General features: G+C 41.9%; 1 protein-coding gene across 5 annotated transcripts in view; it reads right to left on the reverse strand.

Moving 5' to 3' along the window:
* The window catches only part of MFN1 (mitofusin 1), a 40,899-nt gene extending 34,415 nt beyond the window's left edge, over nt 1–6,484 (reverse strand). The window contains exons 1-3 of one of the 5 annotated variants that reach the window (XM_032298523.1): nt 6,303–6,477; nt 4,982–5,099; nt 1,975–2,110 (exon numbers count right to left, since the gene is read on the reverse strand). In XM_032298523.1, the coding sequence (XP_032154414.1) occupies nt 1,975–2,110; nt 4,982–5,093 (248 nt within the window). In that variant the 5' untranslated portion in view covers nt 5,094–5,099; nt 6,303–6,477. Of the gene's footprint in view, nt 1–1,974; nt 2,111–4,981; nt 5,103–6,302 lie in introns of all 5 variants that reach the window. The other 4 variants (XM_032298524.1, XM_032298526.1, XM_032298527.1 and 1 more) reach the window with 4 other exon arrangements.
* Nucleotides 6,485–19,545: the final 13,061 nt, after the last annotated feature.

Below are 19,545 nucleotides of genomic sequence, written 5' to 3' on the forward strand. Positions count from 1 at the left end.
CGGAGGTTGCGGTGAGCCGAGATCGCGCCATTGCACTCCAGCCTGGGCAACAAGAGCGAAACTCCATCTCAAAAAAAATAAATAAATAAAAGAAAATAAAAACAAAGAAAGAGCTCTGTGAAGTGTTGAAGGACATAAACAGGGTGCTTTAACAGACAATAACCGAGAAGGAATAATTTAGATAGAGTGGTCAGAGAAGGTACCCAAGTTAATAACATTTGGGATGAAATATGAAGAATGAGAAGGCATCAGACACAGAACAAGGGAAGCAGAATCGTACGCGTAGGTAATTGCAAGGGCAAAAGCCCTCAGACAGGAAATAGCTTAGAAGACCTATGAAATTAGTTTGGTAAATATATGCCACTGCTGGTATACAGCACATGATACCTGAATAACCAGTTATGGAGCTGGTCATTTGTCTTTGTATATATAAGCTGTTGACAGAGATCACCCTCTCACTCTGGATAGTTACACCAAGGTAATGATGCTTTCTACTCTCCCTCTGGAAATGATGGAGTTGAAAATTCTGGAAGACCTACCTGATCACTGCCCTTTATTACCCCCATAATCCTTACAACCTGTGAACCTGATAATTGTCAACCTTAAGAAAGACACCAGAGAAAACCATCTCTAAATTGGCCAGGTGCAGTAGTTCATGACTGTAATCCCAGCACTTTAGGAGGCCGAGGCAAGCAGTTCACTTGAGGTCAGGAGTTCGAAACCAGCCTGGCCAACATGGTGAACTGTCATCTCTAATAAAATTTAAGAATTCGGCCGGGTGCAGTAGGTAGTTCACATCTATAATCCCCCAGCACTTTGGATGGCCAAGGTGGGTGGAACACCTGAGGTCAGGAGTTCAAGACCAGCTTAGCCAACATGGTTAAACCCCATCTCTACTAAAAATACAAAAATTAGCCAGGCATGATGGTACATGCCTGTAATCCCAGCTACTCGGGAGGCTAAGGCAGGAAAATCGCTTGAACCCAGAACATGGAGGCTACAGCGAGCTAAGATTGTGCCACTGCACTCCAGCCTGGTGACAGAGTGAGACTCTGGCTCACAACAAAAAAAAAAAAAAAAAAAAAAGCTGAGTTCATGGGAACAAAAATAAGGATTATAATCTAGAATGCATGGAATGGCATACCAGTGCATTCAGTGAAGGTAAGAGGAGTTTCTATTAGCAAAAAGAGATTTACATAAGCTGCCTAGAAACAGAGTTCATTGGCCTGGAGTGGTGGCTCACGCCTGTAATCCAAGTACTTTGGAGGTCAACACGAGCAGATCACCTGAGGTCGGGAGTTCAACTCCAGCCTGACCAACGCAATGAAATCCCGTCTTTAAAAAAAATTAAAAAAAAAAAAAAAAAAAAGAAACAGAGTTCATTGGTTCCAGAGGTTCAATGCCAGTTATTGTCAGTTCATTGGTGAAGATGCCATTATCGGGCAAGAGCCCTCCTGAGAACATTTTCAGTCCTAAAGTATGTATACTGATAAGTCTTATCAAAGCAGAAGATTTGAAAGAATTTCTAGAAAGTCCTTGGAAACGGAAACGGTTATCTCAGACATGTACACAAGAGCCTCTTTCCTTTCAGCCTTCTAGGCCTGTCTAGGTTGGACATAGGTGATTTCATCCTAGCATCCGGAACTTTCAAATAATCAAAGTAAACTTAAACAAGTAAACCACAAATTATGCTTATCATTTATCTGTATTTCCATTCTCGAAGCTGGCTAAGAGCTAATTCTTAGAGATGAGAATCCTTAAAGGGTAAAAATATGACTGACCTTCATAAAGCTTCATTTTATACCAGGAGGTAAGAGACGCACATTCTTTCACATGCTAACTAACAGCTTTAACATTCAACACAGGCAGAAACTTGCGGGCTTGGGAGAGAATGGGAGAAATATAACTTGTGGAAACATCAGACACAAAGCTGATTCCCAGAAACTAATCTTAGAAATAGTAAGTAATGAATACCTGCCAAAAAATGCCACCTTCATGTGCCTCCGAGATAGCACCTCAGCAATGATGGAAAGCTTGTCTTTATATCCCTGTATTTCTGCCAGATCATCCTCAGTGGCTATTCCATCAAGCTCTGGATTCTTACATGTTGCTGTAAAATTGAAATGGAATTAGAACAGCGATAGAAATGAATATTAAGTTAGCTTTATAATGGAATACCTAAGACTGTATGTATTCTGGCTTCATGTTAACACGCCAGCCACAGTATCTGAATGTTTGCTAAAAGGTGCATGCTCTGTGGCAACGGGTCATAAGAATCCTGCCCAAAAGAATGTCAAGAACATGAAAAGTTGCAAGGGTACCGTCAAAAGCATACTAGGTCTCAAACGTACAAACTACCCCGAAACAAGAACACACTTCTAAAGAGAAAAACTAGAATCTAACACTGACCTAGTATTGTTCCACCCTGACTGGATATTAAGATCTTGAGCTCAGGAGGTGTCACATACTGATAAAAAAGTCAGGTTTGAATAGGAGCCCCTCAGAAATTAAGACATATTTCAAGGTCTCCAAGTTAGGAAAAACTTTGCTACTTTACCACGTTCTATCTGATTCCCACAGGAATGAGGTGAAACAGCTCATTTAACACAAAGACAAGGAAGAGAATTACAGCTTGTAGCCTGTCCACAGCCATAGCACACCTAATGCACTGATTCATCAGATTGTATCCCACTCTCATTCTCATCAGGTTTAGAGTTTTAACATCCCAGCCCTCACCTCTCCTCCATGGCTAGAGGTAGTTGAAAACACCCGGGTTTGAAAAGTAGAAACATCTTTCAGTTTTGTTTATAATTCAGGAATAGGAGATAACCTGATGTTTACATTCTTATCACCTCTTTATGAAGGTAAAGACATGAAGATTCATTTGGGCTGCGGGCTCATGCCTATAATCCTAGCACTTTGGAAGGTCGATATAGGCAGGTCACTTGAGGTCAGGAGTTCGTGACCAGCCTGGCCAATATGGTAAAACCATCTCTACTAAAAATACAAAAATTAGCTGGAAATCACTTGAATCCGGGAGGCAGAGGTTACAGTGAGCAGAACGGAGATCATGCTACTGCACGCCAACCTGGGCAACAGAGTGAGACTCTGTCAAAGAGTCATCTGGCTATCTGAACAATTCTAATTAGAGACAAACACTGCTACTTAAAACTTACCCAGTATACATCCAATTAAGCTTTTCCTTTCTCACCATACTTTTCTAATGCATTAATAAAATATGTGCAATTTGGTGAATAATGGACAGACTAGTTTAAGTATCATTACATTTATTTTTGCTCATTTTTCCTGATTTATCTGCTTTGTCTCCTTTCTGCAACATTTTTACTGACGTTCTAAAACCAGTAAAACTGAATTCAGGCCGGGCACGGTGGCTCACGCCTATAATCCCAGCACTTTGGGAGGCCGAGACGGGTGGATCACGAGGTCAAGATCACGAGGTCTCGACCAGGTCGAGACCATCCTGGTCAACATGGTGAAACCCCGTCTCTACTAAAAATACAAAAATTAGCGGGGCATGGTGGCGCATGCCTGTAGTCCCAGCTACTCGGGAGGCTGAGGCAGGAGAATTACTTGAACCCAGGAGGCGGAGGTTGCAGTGAGCCGAGATCGCGCCCTTGCCCTCCACCCGGGGAAAAAAGAGAGAAACTCCGTCTCAAAAAAAAAAAAAAAAAAAAAAAAAAAAAACTGAATTCAGATTCTAAAGCTGCCATTTCACTAGTGCCTAGTACAGTGCATACTCTATAACAATACACATTTAACTTCATTTTCACTTCCTATCAATTTTTTTTAGAAAAAAAATATTTTCCCAAAGAAAATTATGCCAGCTCAAATTATTTCCTAGTTGGAAACAAAGATTCTATACCACTATTTTTTTTTCCCCTCATTCAGCACTGAATTACGTCAAGTCTGGTGTTGGGGATACCATGAGCCCTAGGCTCCTGCCCTAAAGCAGCTCAAAATCTGGTAAGAGAGGGCTTCGAGAGACACCATCTCAAAAAAAAAAAAAAAAAAAACGGTTAATTCTGCCAAAGGTTTCCCCACTGTCGCTGGCAAATTTACAAAATCTTTCCCTTTCCACTGCATAGTTGAGAAGTACACAATCTTTTTTTTTTTTTTTTTTTTTTTGAGATGGACTCTCACTCTGTCGCCCAGGCTGGAGTGCAGTGTGAGACCGCGGTTTACTGCAACCTCTACCTCCTGGGTTCAAATGGTTCTCCTGCCTTAAGCCTCCCAAGTAGCTGGGATTACAGGCGTCTGCCATCCTCCCCAGGTATAATTTTTTGTATTTTTGCTAGAGACCAGGTTTTGCCACATTGGTCAAGCTGAATTCCTGACCTCATGTGATCACTCATCTTGGCCTCCCAAAGCGCTGGGATTACAGGCGTGAGCCAGGGTACCAGGCCGAGAGGTGCATAATCTTAACAACCAGAAAAAACTTTCAACAGTTATCTCCAAAAACGTAATCCCTACTGAGATGTTCCTCATCACCTTTAATAGTTATGAAACTCTTTTGCCCCCATTTCCACTGCAACTCAGCCTCATTTGAGAGAATGAGACAGGCCTGAGGTCTGGGTTTAATTGCTAAGTTGGGGAAGAGACAGGCATAATGGTTAAATGGGGACTGCCTGATTTTTTGTCTGGGCACTTACTAGCTGTGTGATCTTGGGCAAGCTGTTTAACTTTTCTGTGCCTTGGTTTCTTCATCTTTAAATGACTAAGATTAGTACCCGCCTAGTGGTGATGAAAATTAAATGAGCTATTAATATACTAAAGTTCCTAGTTGTTATGAATACCATTGAATTTTCGTCTTCTGGAGGGTAGAAATGGGTTTTATTCATTATCGTAATTCTTAGAGTATACCATACAATGCCCTCTATGTGTGCTCAATAACTAACACTGAAAGAATAAGCAGTTTTATATTTTCAACAGTAATTATTTTAAGAACTTAAGAAGAACTAACCTTCAACAAAATGTGATCCTTCAGTAACAAACTCCAGTAACTGGTCAAAGATTGCAGTAATCGCCTTCTTAGCCAGCACAAAGTGCTTCAGTGGAGAAACAGTTTCTGCCATTATGCTGCTAAATAAAGTCAGAAAAGCACAAACTGAAGTGGATGATAGACATGCAACTGATGACACACCAGTGACATTCACCAACTCCCCAACAGAATAAATTAGGCTGGCAAAATGTTTTCGGGCAATTTTTTTTTTTGGCAATGTTCTAGTCAGACAACTAGAGACGACTTTTGAACATTCCGCTAAAATAAGTGAAATCTATTAGACAAAATCTTGGTTGCAATTTCTACCCAATTTCCATTTGGTGAAGAAGAAACTAATTGTGGCTAAGATTGTCACTGCATGTGACTCTGAAGTACTTCAGGACACAGGGTGAGAGGAAGCCAAGTTCACAACAAATAACCAAGTGATTAAGTTTCTCCACCTGGAGCTAGTCTAGGTGGGTAGGAGTGGATATGCAGAGTGAGGAAATCCCAAGATCACAATACGAGACTGAAATTTAGAAAGAACTTCAGGCCGGGCGCAGTGGCTCACGCCTGTAATCCCAGCACTTTGAGAGGCCGAATCACGAGGTCAGGAGTTCGAGACCAGCCTGGTCAACATGGTGAAACCCCGCCTCTACTAAAAATACAAAAAATTAGCTGGGCGTGGTGGTGCGCGCCTGTAATCCCAGCCACTCGGAGGCTGAGGCAGGAGAATCACTCAAACCCGGGAAGCGGAGGCTGCAGTGAGCCGAGGTCGCTCCAGGGCACTCCAGCCTGAAGTCAGAGCGAGACTCCGTCTCAAAATAAAAAAAAGGACGGAGTTCGACACTACAGATGAGGAGGTAAGGCTTAGAGAGTACATTAACGCTTCCAGCCAAAATACCAGAAACTTCAAAACGACCTCAGTTGATTTTTTTTCTCTTTTTTTTTTCTTTTCTTTTCTAGGATCTAAGTTTTAAAAACACTTCCCGTGGTGGTATCTCAAGAAAAAGACACCAAAGACAGTGACACCCGGTCTAATCCCGGTGTGGACACGGAAAGCCACGGCGGCCACGAAAGCGGATTCTTCCCGAGGGTCGGGAAACGCCGCGCGGAGCAGCCGCCCGGGAAAGGCTCCCACCTCCCCGCACCCCGCCCCGCGCCCGTCCAGGTCCGGCCCCCGACTCCCGCCCCCAGCTCGGCCTCGCGGGCTCCGCTCGGCCGACAGTTCGCTCCCTCGTTTCCCACAGGACGCGGCGGCGGCGCCTCGTCACAGAACGCCGCGTCCCCGGCTCCTGCTCCCTGTCCTCAGCCGCTCGAGGGTCACTCCGAGCGCCGCAAACGCGCTGGAGGTCAAGGCAGCCGACACTCACAGTCTCCGCCCCGACTACCGCCCGGCAACAGCAGCTCGGCCGCAGGCCCCGAACGGCCTCATCTTCCCGGGAAGTTAGCAGCGGAGAGGAGGCGGGGGAATGGCGGAGGGATCACTTCCGGCCTCTCGCCTCCGCTGTTTTGTTTGGCTCCGGGGCCGGAAGTGCGTCTCTACCAGGCGCCATTTTCCTTAAGGGCAGAAGGCAAGCTTGCTGTGGGCAGGAGCTGCTGCCAGGAGCGTGATTTCCGTTCCCGCTCCAACTTCTCCCCCAAAGTGTCCAAGCCTCTGCCCAGCCTAGGCTTAGCCAGTTTCCAATGACGGTTGTGGCTGATGCCTGTAATCGGCACGTTGGGAGCCCAAAAGGGGTGGAGTATCTCTTAAGTCCAGGAGTTGGAGACCCGCCCCCACCCCCAGCGTCTCTACAAAATAAAAGAATGAAAAGTTTAAAAAATTTAAAAGCCGGCCGGGCGCGGTGGCTCACGCCTGTAATCCCAGCACTTTGGGAGGCCGAGGCGGGTGGATCACGAGATCAAGAGATCGAGACCATCCTGGTCAACATGGTGAAATCCCGTCTCCACTAAAAAGACAAAAATTAGCTGGGCATGGTGGCGCATGCCTGTAATCCCAGCTACTCAGGAGGCTGAGGCAGGAGAATTGCCTGAACCCAGGAGGCGGAGGTTGCGGTGAGCCGAGATCGCGCCATTGCACTCCAGCCTGCGGAACAAGAGCGAAACTCCGTCTCAAAAAAAAAAAAATTTAAAAGCCTAGCGAGGCGTCGTGGCACACACCCGTGGTCCCAGCTTCTTCGGATGCTGAAGTGGGAGGATCGCTTGGGCCCAGGGCTGCAGTGAACTGTGATTTATCGCACCACTGCACTCCAGCCTGGGCAACAGAGCGAGACATTGTCTACAGATCAAAAAAATCAGAGGAAATCCAGATCATATTACTCTCTGAGTTTAAAAGCTTTCCAACAGCTTGCCATTATACTTAAAATTATAGCTTCGGATCGTAACCGTCCAAGGAAGGGGTTCACCTTGCCCGCTGCCTGTAGAGAACTGATTCAAGACAGGGGAACTGCAATAAAGAGTAATCCACGCAGAGCCCTCTGTGCGGGAGACTGGAGTTTTATTATTAATAAAATCGGTTTCCCAAAGCAGCATTCTTGGAGCAGAGTTTTTAAGGACAATTTGCTGGGGGAAGGGGCCAGTGAGCCAGGAGTGCTGATTGGCCAGGGATGAAATCACAGGGAGTGGAAGCTGTCCTCTTGCTCTCAGGCAGTTCCTGGGTGGGGGGACAGTGGATCAGATGAGCCAGTGTATCCGTCTGGGTGAAGCCAGCTGATCCATCCGTTCTGAGCACAGGTAGTTGAAAAGGGAACGTCTACTTTATTTTGTTTGAATTTTAAAAATCATGATGGTATCCTTTTATTACTCCTGTGCTTAATAATTATATTTAATATAATTACTGTATTTTGAAGAAAGACGGACATATTAGATGCTATAAATTATAACACGGTAATTAAATGTTTAATATAGTAATAAGAAATTTAATCCATTGCCTTTTTTGTGTGTGTGGAACAAACATATCACCAAAAAACCAGGAGAGTAAACACAAAGAAGGAAAAGAATTAAAATATAAAAGCTAAAACCAACATAAATATTAACAAAAACTAATGTTATTTGAAAGAAATTATCAATTTGATGTATCACTGCCAAATTTGTTCAAGAACATAAAAAATGTGAGAAGACACAGATTAAGGGCAGAATAACTATAGATAAATAATATAAATGCCAATAAATTGAAAAGGTAAGATGAAGTATAAAATCTGGGAAAACATCAAATACCAAAATTAGCCTGAGCAAAAATAGAAAACTCGAATAGGCTAAATTTCCCACATATACAAAAATTGCCAGGTCTAGATGATTTTAGGGATAACTTTCTACCACGTTTAAAGAAAAGATTTATCATACTTCATATAGATTTCTGCAAAGCTTAGAGAAAGAGAATACACCAATGCATTTTTAATTTTTTTTTGAGACAGAGTTTCACTCTTTTTTCTCAGGCTGGAGTGCAATGACATGATCTCAGCTTACTGCAGCCTAGGCCTCCGGGTTCAAGTGATCCTCCTGCCTCAGCCTTCGGAGTAACTGGTATTACAGGCACAGGCCTCTATGCCTAATTTTGTACTTTTTAGTAGAAATGGGGTTTCACCATGTTTCCAGGCTGTCTCAAACTCCTGACATCAGGTAATCCACCCACCTTGGCCTCCCAAAGTGTTGGGATTACAGGCATGAGACACCGCGCCAGGCCCCCAGCGCATTTATGAGATTTAAAAAAACCTAGATATCACACTGGATAAGGAGAGTACAAGTAGAGAAAATCACACAGGCTGGGTGTGGTGGCTCGTACCTGTAATCCCAGCACTTTTGGAGACGGAGGCGGGCGGATCACCTGAAGTCAGGAGATCAAGACCAGCCTGGCCAACATGGTGAAACCCCGTCTCTACTGAAAATACAAAAATTAGCTGGGCATGGTGGCACACGCCTATAATCCCAGCTACTCAGGAGGCTGAGGCAGGAGAATCGCTTGAACCCGGGAGGCGGGTTCAGCATGTTGGTCAGGCTGGTCTTGAACTCCCGACCTCAGGTGATCCGCCCGCCTTGGCCTCCAAAGTGCTTGGATTACAGGCGTGAGCCACCATGCCCGGCCTTTTTTTTTTTTTTTTTTTTTTTTTTTTTTGAGATGGAATTTTGTTCTTGTTACCCAGGCTGGAGTGCAGTGGCACAATCTCAGCTCACTGCAACCTCTGCCTCCCAAGTTCAAGTGATTCTCCTGCCTCAGCCTCCCGAGTAGCTGGGATTACAGGCGCATGTCATCACACCCGGTTTAGAATATTTTTTTAATCCAAGTAGGGCTTTCCTAGGAATATAGAGGTCATCAAATAGAAATCAATATAATCCATAATATTGACAGACTAAAGGAGGAAACCCACATTTATCTGAATACATGGAGAAGTATTTGCTAAAGTTGAATACATATTTATAGTAAGCTCTAATATGTATTTATTATTTATTTGCTATAAGCAAAGCCCTAATATTTACTTATTTTTTTAAAATTATTAGCTGTTTCTCTTTATTTCCCTTGTTCTCTGCCTACGCTTACCCAAGCCCTAATATTTAAAGCATGCTGTTGCTATTAAAGTATGTGATACTTCTGGAGGAACAAACAATGGAATATAATTGCATAAGACACAGGTTTATATGCCAACTATGCACATGGGGAGTTGCTGTTATATGATAAAACTGGTATTATGAATCACTGGGTAAGATGAATTATTTCGTAGCAGTGGAGAAATTGGTTCACTTGAATTAACAAAAATAAAGTTTGAGTCACATCTATAAACAAATTCAGATGGGTGTAAGACCTAAACATAAAGAGTAAAACCAGAAAATTAGAAAAACATGTAGGAAAATAATTTGGGGACATTGTAGTTGGAAAGAATTTTGTAAAATTAAGAGGCAGGAGGTACAACATAAAAGGGAAAATGTAATGAATCTATTTATGTTATATTTTAGGATTTCTGCTCAACAAAAGACATCAATAACAGACATATAGGGAATCTATTTTTTGCAGTATATACTGCCAACAAAAATCAATATTTAAAAATAAAGAACTTCTGAAAATTGAGCAGAAAACCCAACAGAAAAGCAGACAAAGGATAGGGAGAAGCAGTTCACAAAATGAAAAGTTAAAACTACTAATAAGCACATTAAAATAGTCTCAACCTTGTTAGTAATCAGATTATGCAAATTTGAACAATAATAATGTACTACTTTATACCCTTAAGATTTAGAGCACTTGGCTTGATAGTAGATATTCCATACCTGTTGGTTAAATCGAAGTGCAGTAAAATAGAAGTTTGTTTTTGTTTTTGAGACGTCCCACTCAGTCGCCCAGGCTGGAGTGCAATGGCATGATCTGGGCTAACTGCAATCTCTGCCTCCCGAGTTCAAGCCATTCTCCTGCCTCAGCTGCCTGAGTAGCTGGGATTACAGGCATCCACCATCATGCCAGGCTAAGTTTTGTATTTTTGTAGAGATGGGGTTTCAACATGTTGGCCAGGCTGGTCTCAAACTCCTGACCTCAGGTGATCCACCCACCTCAGCCCAAAGTGCTGGAATTACAGGTGTGAGCCACTGCACCCGACCTGTAAAATAGAAGTTTTTAAGGTCCAAAAAAAAAAAGTTTTTAAGGAAGTGGGTGTCCAATCTTTGGCTTCCCTGGGCCACATTAGAAGAAGTATTGTCTTGGTTCACACATAAAACACATTAACACTAACAATAGCTGATTAATTTTCTTTAAAAATTACAAAAAAATCTTGTAACATTTTAAGAAAGTTTACAAATTTGTGTTGGGCCATGGGTTGGACAAGCTTGGTTTAAGGAGTTGCAGAACCCATGGACTATTTAAGAAAAACTTAGTAACATTGTATCTGTCGTTCATGGTCACAGTCACACAATTTACAGCTATCAAACAGGGATTACAAATCAGTTACGTGCTTTTGTCCTTTATTTTTTAATATGTTATTTTCTCTAAGTGTTTGGTATGACATTCCATAAAAAATACAGGGCACATTTTAACTTTAAAGAAAATTATTTGAAGAGTGGTAGGGAGTTTTGCATGTTTATTCTACCTTAAAAAGCATTTGACTAATGATGTTAGAAGATCATTTTTCTGAAGTATAAACAAGAAGTTTAATTTGGAATTCTGTATTCTCCAATTTCAGTCATTCATGTATCACCTACCCAGTTTTTTTTTCCATATCCATCTATGACTATTATTATTTACTTCATATTTTTCGCCAATTCACTTTTCTTAAATAACGTTATCCTAAGTAAAAATACTCATGAATCAAAGTGTTCTGCCAATTAAATTTTATACCATATAATTTACAACGATGAAAGTAAAAACTATGTATCATATATCATTATTGTTATTATTACTGGAGACAGGGTCTCGCTGTCTGCCCACGCTGAAATGTGGTGGCACAACCAATAGCTCACTGCAGCCTTGAACCCCTGAGCTTAGCAATCCTCTCACTTCAGCCTCCGAAGTAGGTGGGACTAACAGCACACACCATCATGCCTGGCCAACTTTATTTTAAATTTTTGTGTAGGTGGGATCTCACTATGTTGCCCAGGCTGGCCTCAGGCAATCCTCCTGCCTTGGCCTCCCAAAGAACTGGGATTATAGGAGTGAGCCACCACACCCAGACACAATTATTTTTATATGTTTTTCACTTTACGAATATAGACTATATCTCTGAGGTTTGTCCCAGATCTAACACTGTGTCAGCCTGTGTTAGGCAGGTCCTTCTACTTCAGCATCTTAGTTGCTCACTAACAATGGATGAATGCCATCAGGAATTTAAACAGAATATTGCAGCCATAAAGAAGTTATTAAGATCTGTGCCATGGCCGGGAGCGGTAGCTCACGCCTGTAATCCCAGCACTTTGGGAGGCCGAGGCAGGCGGATCATGAAGTCAAGAGATCAAATCCATCCTGGCCTACATGGTGAAACCTCGTCTCTACTAAAAATACAAAAAAAAAAAAAAAAAATTAGCTGGGCGTGGTGGTGCACACCTGTAGTCCGAGCTACTCGGAAGGCTGAGGTAGGAGAATTGCTTGAACCCAGGAAGTGGAGGTTGCAGTGAGCCGAGATCGCGCCACCGCACTCCAGCCTGGCGCCTGGCAATGGAGCGAGACTCTGTCTCAAAAAAAAAAAAAAAATCTGTGCCATAATGTTCTGTTTGAAATCTAAAATACACACATTCAAGATTTACAAATTCAGCACAAACTGATGCCAGGCAGGTATATATAAAATATTTACAGGGTATCCAAGCAAGTGATGTGGGTTATGGCATGAAGGGAGTAACTTAACAGTCTGGAGAACAGATAGAAGAATCAAAACAAATCTCTTCTGTCTTAGTCAATATAGGCTATGAAAACAATGTACTGTACACTGAGTGGCTTCTAAACAACAGAAATTTCTCAAGTTCTGGGGGCTGGAAGTCCGAGACCAAGGTGCTAGCATGGTTACGTTCTGGTGAGGCTCTCTTCCCGGTTGCAAACTGCTGACTTCTCATTGTGTCCTCACATGAAAAAAGGGTGAGAGCTCTCTGGGGTCCCTTGTATAAGGGCACTAATCCCATTTGAGAGGACTCCACTTTTGTGACCTAATCATCTGCCAAAGGCCTGATCTTCTAATACCATCACATTGGGGATTAGGATTTGAGCACAGAAATTTTGAGGGGGATATGTTTACTTCATAGCAACTTACCTTGTTATGAACACTTTAATCTTTTGAAACTTTCTGAAAACCCAAGTAAGATGAGTTATAAAGATAACAGTAATCAGCCATAGAATATAATTTCAGAAATGTGGATTTAAAAAAAGATGAGTAAGGCCGGGCCCTGTGGCTCACGACTGTAATCCCAGCACTTTGGGAGGCTGAGACAGGTGGACTGCTTGAGCCCAGGAGTCTGAGGCCTAACTGGGCATCTCTAAAAAAAGAAAAACAGAAAAAGACAAATAATGCCATTCTGGACATAACCACAAATGAACAGGATAAGCAGGAAACTTGGGAATTCTGTATTCTCAAATTTCAGCCAATCAAAATCCAGAACAGCATGGTAAATAGTCTTAAAAGAAAAAAAAATTACTGACCAGAAATTACAATTGCTGAATATGATTCCAATGTTTGATTTCAGCTTTACTTTGAAGAGTAAAGGCAAAAGTATCAATAATTCACCTGCAGTATTTTTCAGTAGTGGATACACTCTGGACAAGATACTAAAAACTAGAACACTTTTTGAGTTTTCATTCAAAAATGTATTATTCATTACATTTTAGGAACATAATTCATTCAGCTCATTATTTCCAGTAAGGGAAAAAAGATCAGGTTAGATTCATTTGTCTATTTAAAAACAACAAATAACACTTTTTTTTTTTTTTTTTTGAGATGGAGTCTCACTCTGTCACCTGGCTGGACTGCAGTGGTGCCATCTTGGCTCACTGCAACCTCCACCTCCCGGGTTCAAATGATTCTCCTGCCTCAGCCTTTTGAGTAACTGGGACTACAGGCGCGTGCCACCACGCCCAGATAATTTTTGTATTTTTAGCAGAGATGGGGTTTCACCATGTTGGCCAGAGTGGTCTTGATCTTCTGACCTCATGATTCACGATTAGTAGACAAGATTAGTAGATACTACAATATTCTATTCTAGCAATATAAGAAAACTGTTTCTTTTTAGACTGAATAAATTACTCTTCACAAATTTATTTTGGGTTCAGATGGTTACGACTTTAACACCAAAGTTACTAAGAAGAATTAACATAGTAAGGAATTGCTGGTGACTGGTGCTTTAGTATGGAAATTCTTTATCCAGAAAATTATTTTCCAAATCACTAGTACAAAGTAGATTCCTAACAACTTTTAACAGTTTTAAAATCTTAGTTTTTTTAAAATATATATATCTATTTTATTGCACTTTAGGTTCTGGGGTACATGTAAAGAACATGTAGGATTTTTGCATAGGTACATACATGGCAATGTGGTTTGCTGCCTCCATCCCCATCACCTGTATCTGGCATTTCTCCCCATGTTATCCCTCCCCTACTCCCTACCCCCCACTGTCTCTCCCCCAGTCCCTCCCCACAGGCCTCCATGTGTGATGCTCCCCTCCCTGTGGCCATGTGTTCTCATTGTTCAACACCCGCCTATGAGTGAGAACATGTGGTGCTTGATTCTCTGTTCGTGTGTCAGTTTGCTGAGAATGATGGTTTCCAGGTAAAATCTTAGTTTTTAAACTTACAAATTGGACATATAACCTCTTAGCTTTGTATTTGTCTTAAACCATGAATGTACACATTTCTTAGATGTGAATGTTGCCTTAAAATATTAATTTATGGAAAGCCAAATTATATGTAATCCCATAAACTCAGTGCCGTAATAAAAGTTCTCTTGTGACACTCTGTCTTCAGTTATCAGTACTGAGGTTAAAAGTTACAGGCAAAGGAGTATATATCCCAGGATTTCTGTTTTATTTATTGGGATGAAACTGTTAATTGTAAGGTATACCTGACTAACCAAATTTGCTTTTCCCTTGAGTTTAATAATTAAGTTGGTCTTAACTATGTCTTTTCACTTAAATTTCTTTTTTTTTTTTTTTTGAGATGGAGTCTCGTTCTGTAGCCGAGGCTGGACTGCAGTGCAGTGATTTTGACTCGCTGCAACCTCTGCCTCCTGGGTTCAGGCAACTCTCTTACTCAGTCTCCCAAGTAGCTGGGATTACAGCCACCCACCACCAAACCCAGCTAATTCTTGTATTTTTTTTTTTTTTTTTTTTTTTTTAAGAAATGGGGTGTCACTATGTTGGCCAGGATGGTCTCGATTTCTTGAACTCGTGATCCGCCCAACTCAGCCTCCCAAAGTGGTGGGATTACAGGCCTGAGCCACTGTGCCCGGCTCTAATTTTTGTATTTTTAATAGAGCCAAGGCTTCACCATGTTGACCAGGCTGGTCTTGAACTCCTGACCTCAGATGATCCGTCCACCTCGGCCTCCCAAAGTGCTGGGATTACAGGCCTCAGCCATCCTGCCTGGCCAACATATGATCTTTTTAGGCATTAAAATTCCATTAAAAAAATTAACACAATAGCTTGGAAAATATATTAAGTCTTTTGTAAAAGGTAGTAAGACAAAGTAAGGTTAATGGAAAAGTGCCAGGATTAAGTAATTCAATGCTTTGTAAATCAGATTTAAGAACTGGGAATAGTGCTAGCGTATTTAAAAAAATTTTTTAAACGCCTGCAACAATTCAGCAATTACCTAACAATAGATTATAAAACCTGTGAAACTGACAAATTACTTAACATATTATTCAGAGAAATGTAAGAAAGGTGATTTAAAATGGTAAAACTGGCAAATTTATAAGCAGGAAAAGAAGAGGATTTTTAGTGAACAACCATTTTCTATTTCTGGGATACAGAGAAATTTTTTGGAATTTCAAAATAACTCATTGTAAGGTGAAGTGTTTTTTTTTTTTTTTGAGACGGAGTTTCACTCATGTTACCCAGGCTGGAGTGCAATGGCGCGATCTCGGCTCACCGCAACCTCCGCCTCCTGGGTTCAGGCAATTCTCCTGCCTCAGCCTCCTGAGTAGCTGGGATTACAGGCATGCGCCACCATGCCCAGCTAATTTTTTGTAGCTTTAGTAGAGACGGGGTTTCACTGTGTTGACCAGGATGGTCTCGATCTCTTGACCTCGTGATCCACCCGCCTCGGCCTCCCAAAGTGTTGGGATTACAGGCTTGAGCCACCGCGCCTGGCTAATTTTTGTATTTTTAACAGAGACGGGGTTTTACCATGTTGGCCAGGATGGTCTCAATCTCTTGACCTTGTGATCTGTCCGCCTTGGTCTCCCAAAGTGCTGGGATTACAGGCACGAGCCACCACGCCCCGTGTAAGGTTAAGATTTAAAATAGCAAGAAAAACAATAATGACCTGTCACTACTGTTCACTCCTGCCAAGAATTCTACTGAAGTGTTAATAAACATCATCACTTAGGCTATCTCAGACTTGAATTGTGTTGCAAGTCACAAGACTACAGTGGAAATGTCTGTCTCTGAAGTAAAACAAACAAAAACAAAACTAGGAGTGTTAATTTCTTTAGGTAGGTTTGTTTTTCCAAAGTTCATCAAGGTAAAAATAAAGACTGGGTGGGCTCAGTGGCTCACGCCTGTAATCCCAGCACTTTGCAAGGCAAAGGTGGGTGGATCACAGGTCAGGAGTTCAAGACTAGCCTGGCCAAGATGGTGAAACACTATCTCTACTAAAATTACAAAAATTAGCTGGGTGTGGTGGTGGGCGCCTGTATCCCAGCTACTCAGGAGGCTGAGGTGGGAGAATCACTTGAACCCAGGAGGCAGAGGCTGCAGCAAGCCGAGATGGCACCACTGCACTCCAGCCTGGGAAACAGAGCAAGTAGTTGGTATGTGCGTATGTATATATTTATGTCTCAACAAAAATAAGTAAATAAATACCAACTACTTCAAGCAATTTATGGTCAATCATTGATGTGAAAACTGGGCCAAAGCAAAAAGTTTTTGTGGGAGAAACTGTTATTGGGAAAGGTCCTTAAGCTGCAGATTCATCAAAAAGTACAAAATTAGATGGTTCTAAAACTTGGATTTATGTCTCTGGAGTACTTGCATTGCAATCTCTTCGATTATTAACACCTGATCAAAATGTAAAGCAGTAACATAGATTAAAAAAAACAAAAACAAAAACAACCAAGGCATTACTTAAGGTGTTTTTCATGAAAATCCAGTTCCCGGAGCTGGATGTGTAAAAAGCATAAAAACAAAATTGTCAAGAACTAGGTCAACTAGGTTAGGTGAAGTAGTCACAAAAAACATCCTAAGGACAAACGTCAGGTTTTCATAGCACAGTGTAACGGAAATGCCACTAAACCAGACAACCTGGGTCCACTCCCATATGCCGTGTAACTGGTTATATATACCAGTTAACGGCCTACATTCCTATTTCTGCTAGAAGCTTAGAAAACTAGAGGGTTTATACCAGAGGCTTTCTAAGGTTATCTTACAATTTAAACTGTTACAATTTTAAGTCTTCTGAGAAACACTTGTATCAGACAGCCCTGTCAGGAATGTTATGATTAGATGGAATGTGAGTTGCTAGGAACACAGGCATGCACATACAACTAAATAGTGGGGATAAAAATAATACCTTCTAAGAATACTTGCAGTCACCATTGTCAAAACAGACTAAATTCTTTTTTTTTTTTTTTTTCGAGATGGAGTTTTGCTCTTTTGCCCGGGCTGGAGTGAAGTGGTGCAATCTTGGCTCACTATAACCTGTTTTCCAGGTTCAAGCGATTCTCCTGCCTCAGCCTCCCAAGTTGCTGGCATTACAGGCACCCACCACCACGCCTGGCTAATTTTTGTACTTTTAGTAGAGATGTGGTTTCACCATGTTGCCCAGGCTGGTCTCAAACTCATGACCTTGTGATCTGCCCGCCTCGGCCTCCCAAAGTGCTGGGATTACAGGGGTGAGCCACCCAGCTCAGCCAAAACAGACTAAATTCTTGAAGTGGGAAAACCACTGGTCATAAATTGATCTTCCGCTTATACCAATAAACCTGGAGAATAATAGTTAGCAATGCTTGTTAAATTTGAGGGCCGTGATACGTATAATTCTATCTTCTTCATACTGCTGTTTCAGACTCTACTACTGAACTGTGTTCCCTCCCAAATTCATATGTTGAAGTCCTAAACCTCAGCACCTTAGAATATGACCTTATTTGGAGATCTGCTCTTCAAGCTAAAAAGAGATCTTGGGAGGGGTCCTAATCCAGTATGACTGGAGTCAAGAGGAAATCTGGCCAGGCATGGGTGGCTCACACCCATAATTCTGTAATCCCAGCACTTTGGGAGGTGGTGGATCACCTGAGGTCAGGAGTTCGAGACCAGCCTGGCCAATGTGGTGAAACCCCATCTCTACTAAAAATACAAAATTAGCCGGTGTGGTGGTGGGCGCCTGTAATCCTAGCTACTTGGAAGGCTGATGCAGGAGAATCGCTTGAACCTGGGAGGTGAAGGTTGCAGTGAGCCGAGTTCGCGTCATTGCACTTCAGCCTAGGCGATGAGAGAAATTCCATCTCAAAAGATAAAAAACATTAAAAAAGGAAATTTGGGGACAGACTAACATACAGGGAGGACACCATGTGAACAGGAGGCTATCCATCTACAAGCCAAAGACAGATATGAACCAGATCCTTCCCCCACAACCCTCAAAAGGAACCAACTCCGCCAATAACTGCATTTTGAATGTCTGGTCTCCACAACCGAGAAGACCATCAATTTCTGCTACTTAGACAATGCAGTTTGTAGTAATTTGTTAAGGCAGCCATAGGAACTAATATTAAGGTTAATTTATCATTTTATTGACAAATATTGTAAGTAACACATTTTCATGCCAGCAACCCCTAATATCCCAAATCTTCCTAACTTTAAATACTTCAGTGGATTTTCTATTAATAAACAATATGATATCAGAAATTTGGGCCACAGTCAGGCATAATGGCTCATGCCTATAATCCTAGGGATTTGGAAGGCCAAGGTCAGAGGATTGCTTGAGACCAGGAGTTTGCGAATGGCCTGGGCAACACGGCGAGACCTCATCTCGACAAGAAATTAAAAAACACAGCAGGCATGGTGGCACATGCCTGTAGGCCCAGCTATGCAGGAGGCTGAGGTGGGAGGATTCCTTGAGCCCTGGAGATTACAGTGAGCTATGATCAAGCATTGTACTCCAACCTGGACAACAGAAGGAGACCCTGTCTCTAAGAAAAAAATGTTAAATGCTTCCTCAACAGAAAATGAAATGTCACCAAGTTATGAATGAGTCATGAGAGTTTTTTTTTTTTAAATTGTCTAAGCCCTTATTAGTTCCTCCCTACTCCCATTTAAAATATTCAACAAATAAATAAGGGCTCAAAAAAAAATTTTTTTTTTAAACAGACTGCCATGAAAACCAAATCTTTTCTTCCGTGATAATATTGGCTTCCTAGTGCCATTTCTTATTGGGAGTATCTGTGAACTTAATTGTATATTGCATTTTAGTTCTGGTCGTGTAATAATTTAATGACTTCATACACAAAAAACTAATCTTTTGGGTTTTAAAAAGTCAACAGCACCCATGTTAAAGTTAAGGAAGAAAACTGTAGCTCATTTCTTTCGGGCATTTGGTCCTTTTCAACTCATGAAATCAGACCACATTCAAGAAACAGGATTAAAGTTACTGAGAGTGGTTAAAACTACAAGGTATCACGCAATGAAATTACCACATTTGGCCGGGCGCGGTGGCTCACGCCTGTAATCCCAGCACTTTGGGAGGCCGAGGCGGGTGGATCATGAGGTCAAGAGATCGAGACCATCCTGGTCAACATGGTGAAACCCCGTCTCTACTAAAAATACAAAAAATCAGCTGGACATGGTGGCGTGTGCCTGTAATCCCAGCTACTCAGGAGGCTGAGGCAGGAGGATTGCCTGAACCCAGGAGGCGGAGGTTGCAGTGAGCCGAGATCGCGCCA

This window comes from Sapajus apella, unplaced genomic scaffold (genome assembly GCF_009761245.1).
Source record: "Sapajus apella isolate SASKATOON/1434 unplaced genomic scaffold, GSC_monkey_1.0 scaffold38, whole genome shotgun sequence".
In the NCBI taxonomy this organism is placed as follows: domain Eukaryota; kingdom Metazoa; phylum Chordata; class Mammalia; order Primates; family Cebidae; genus Sapajus; species Sapajus apella.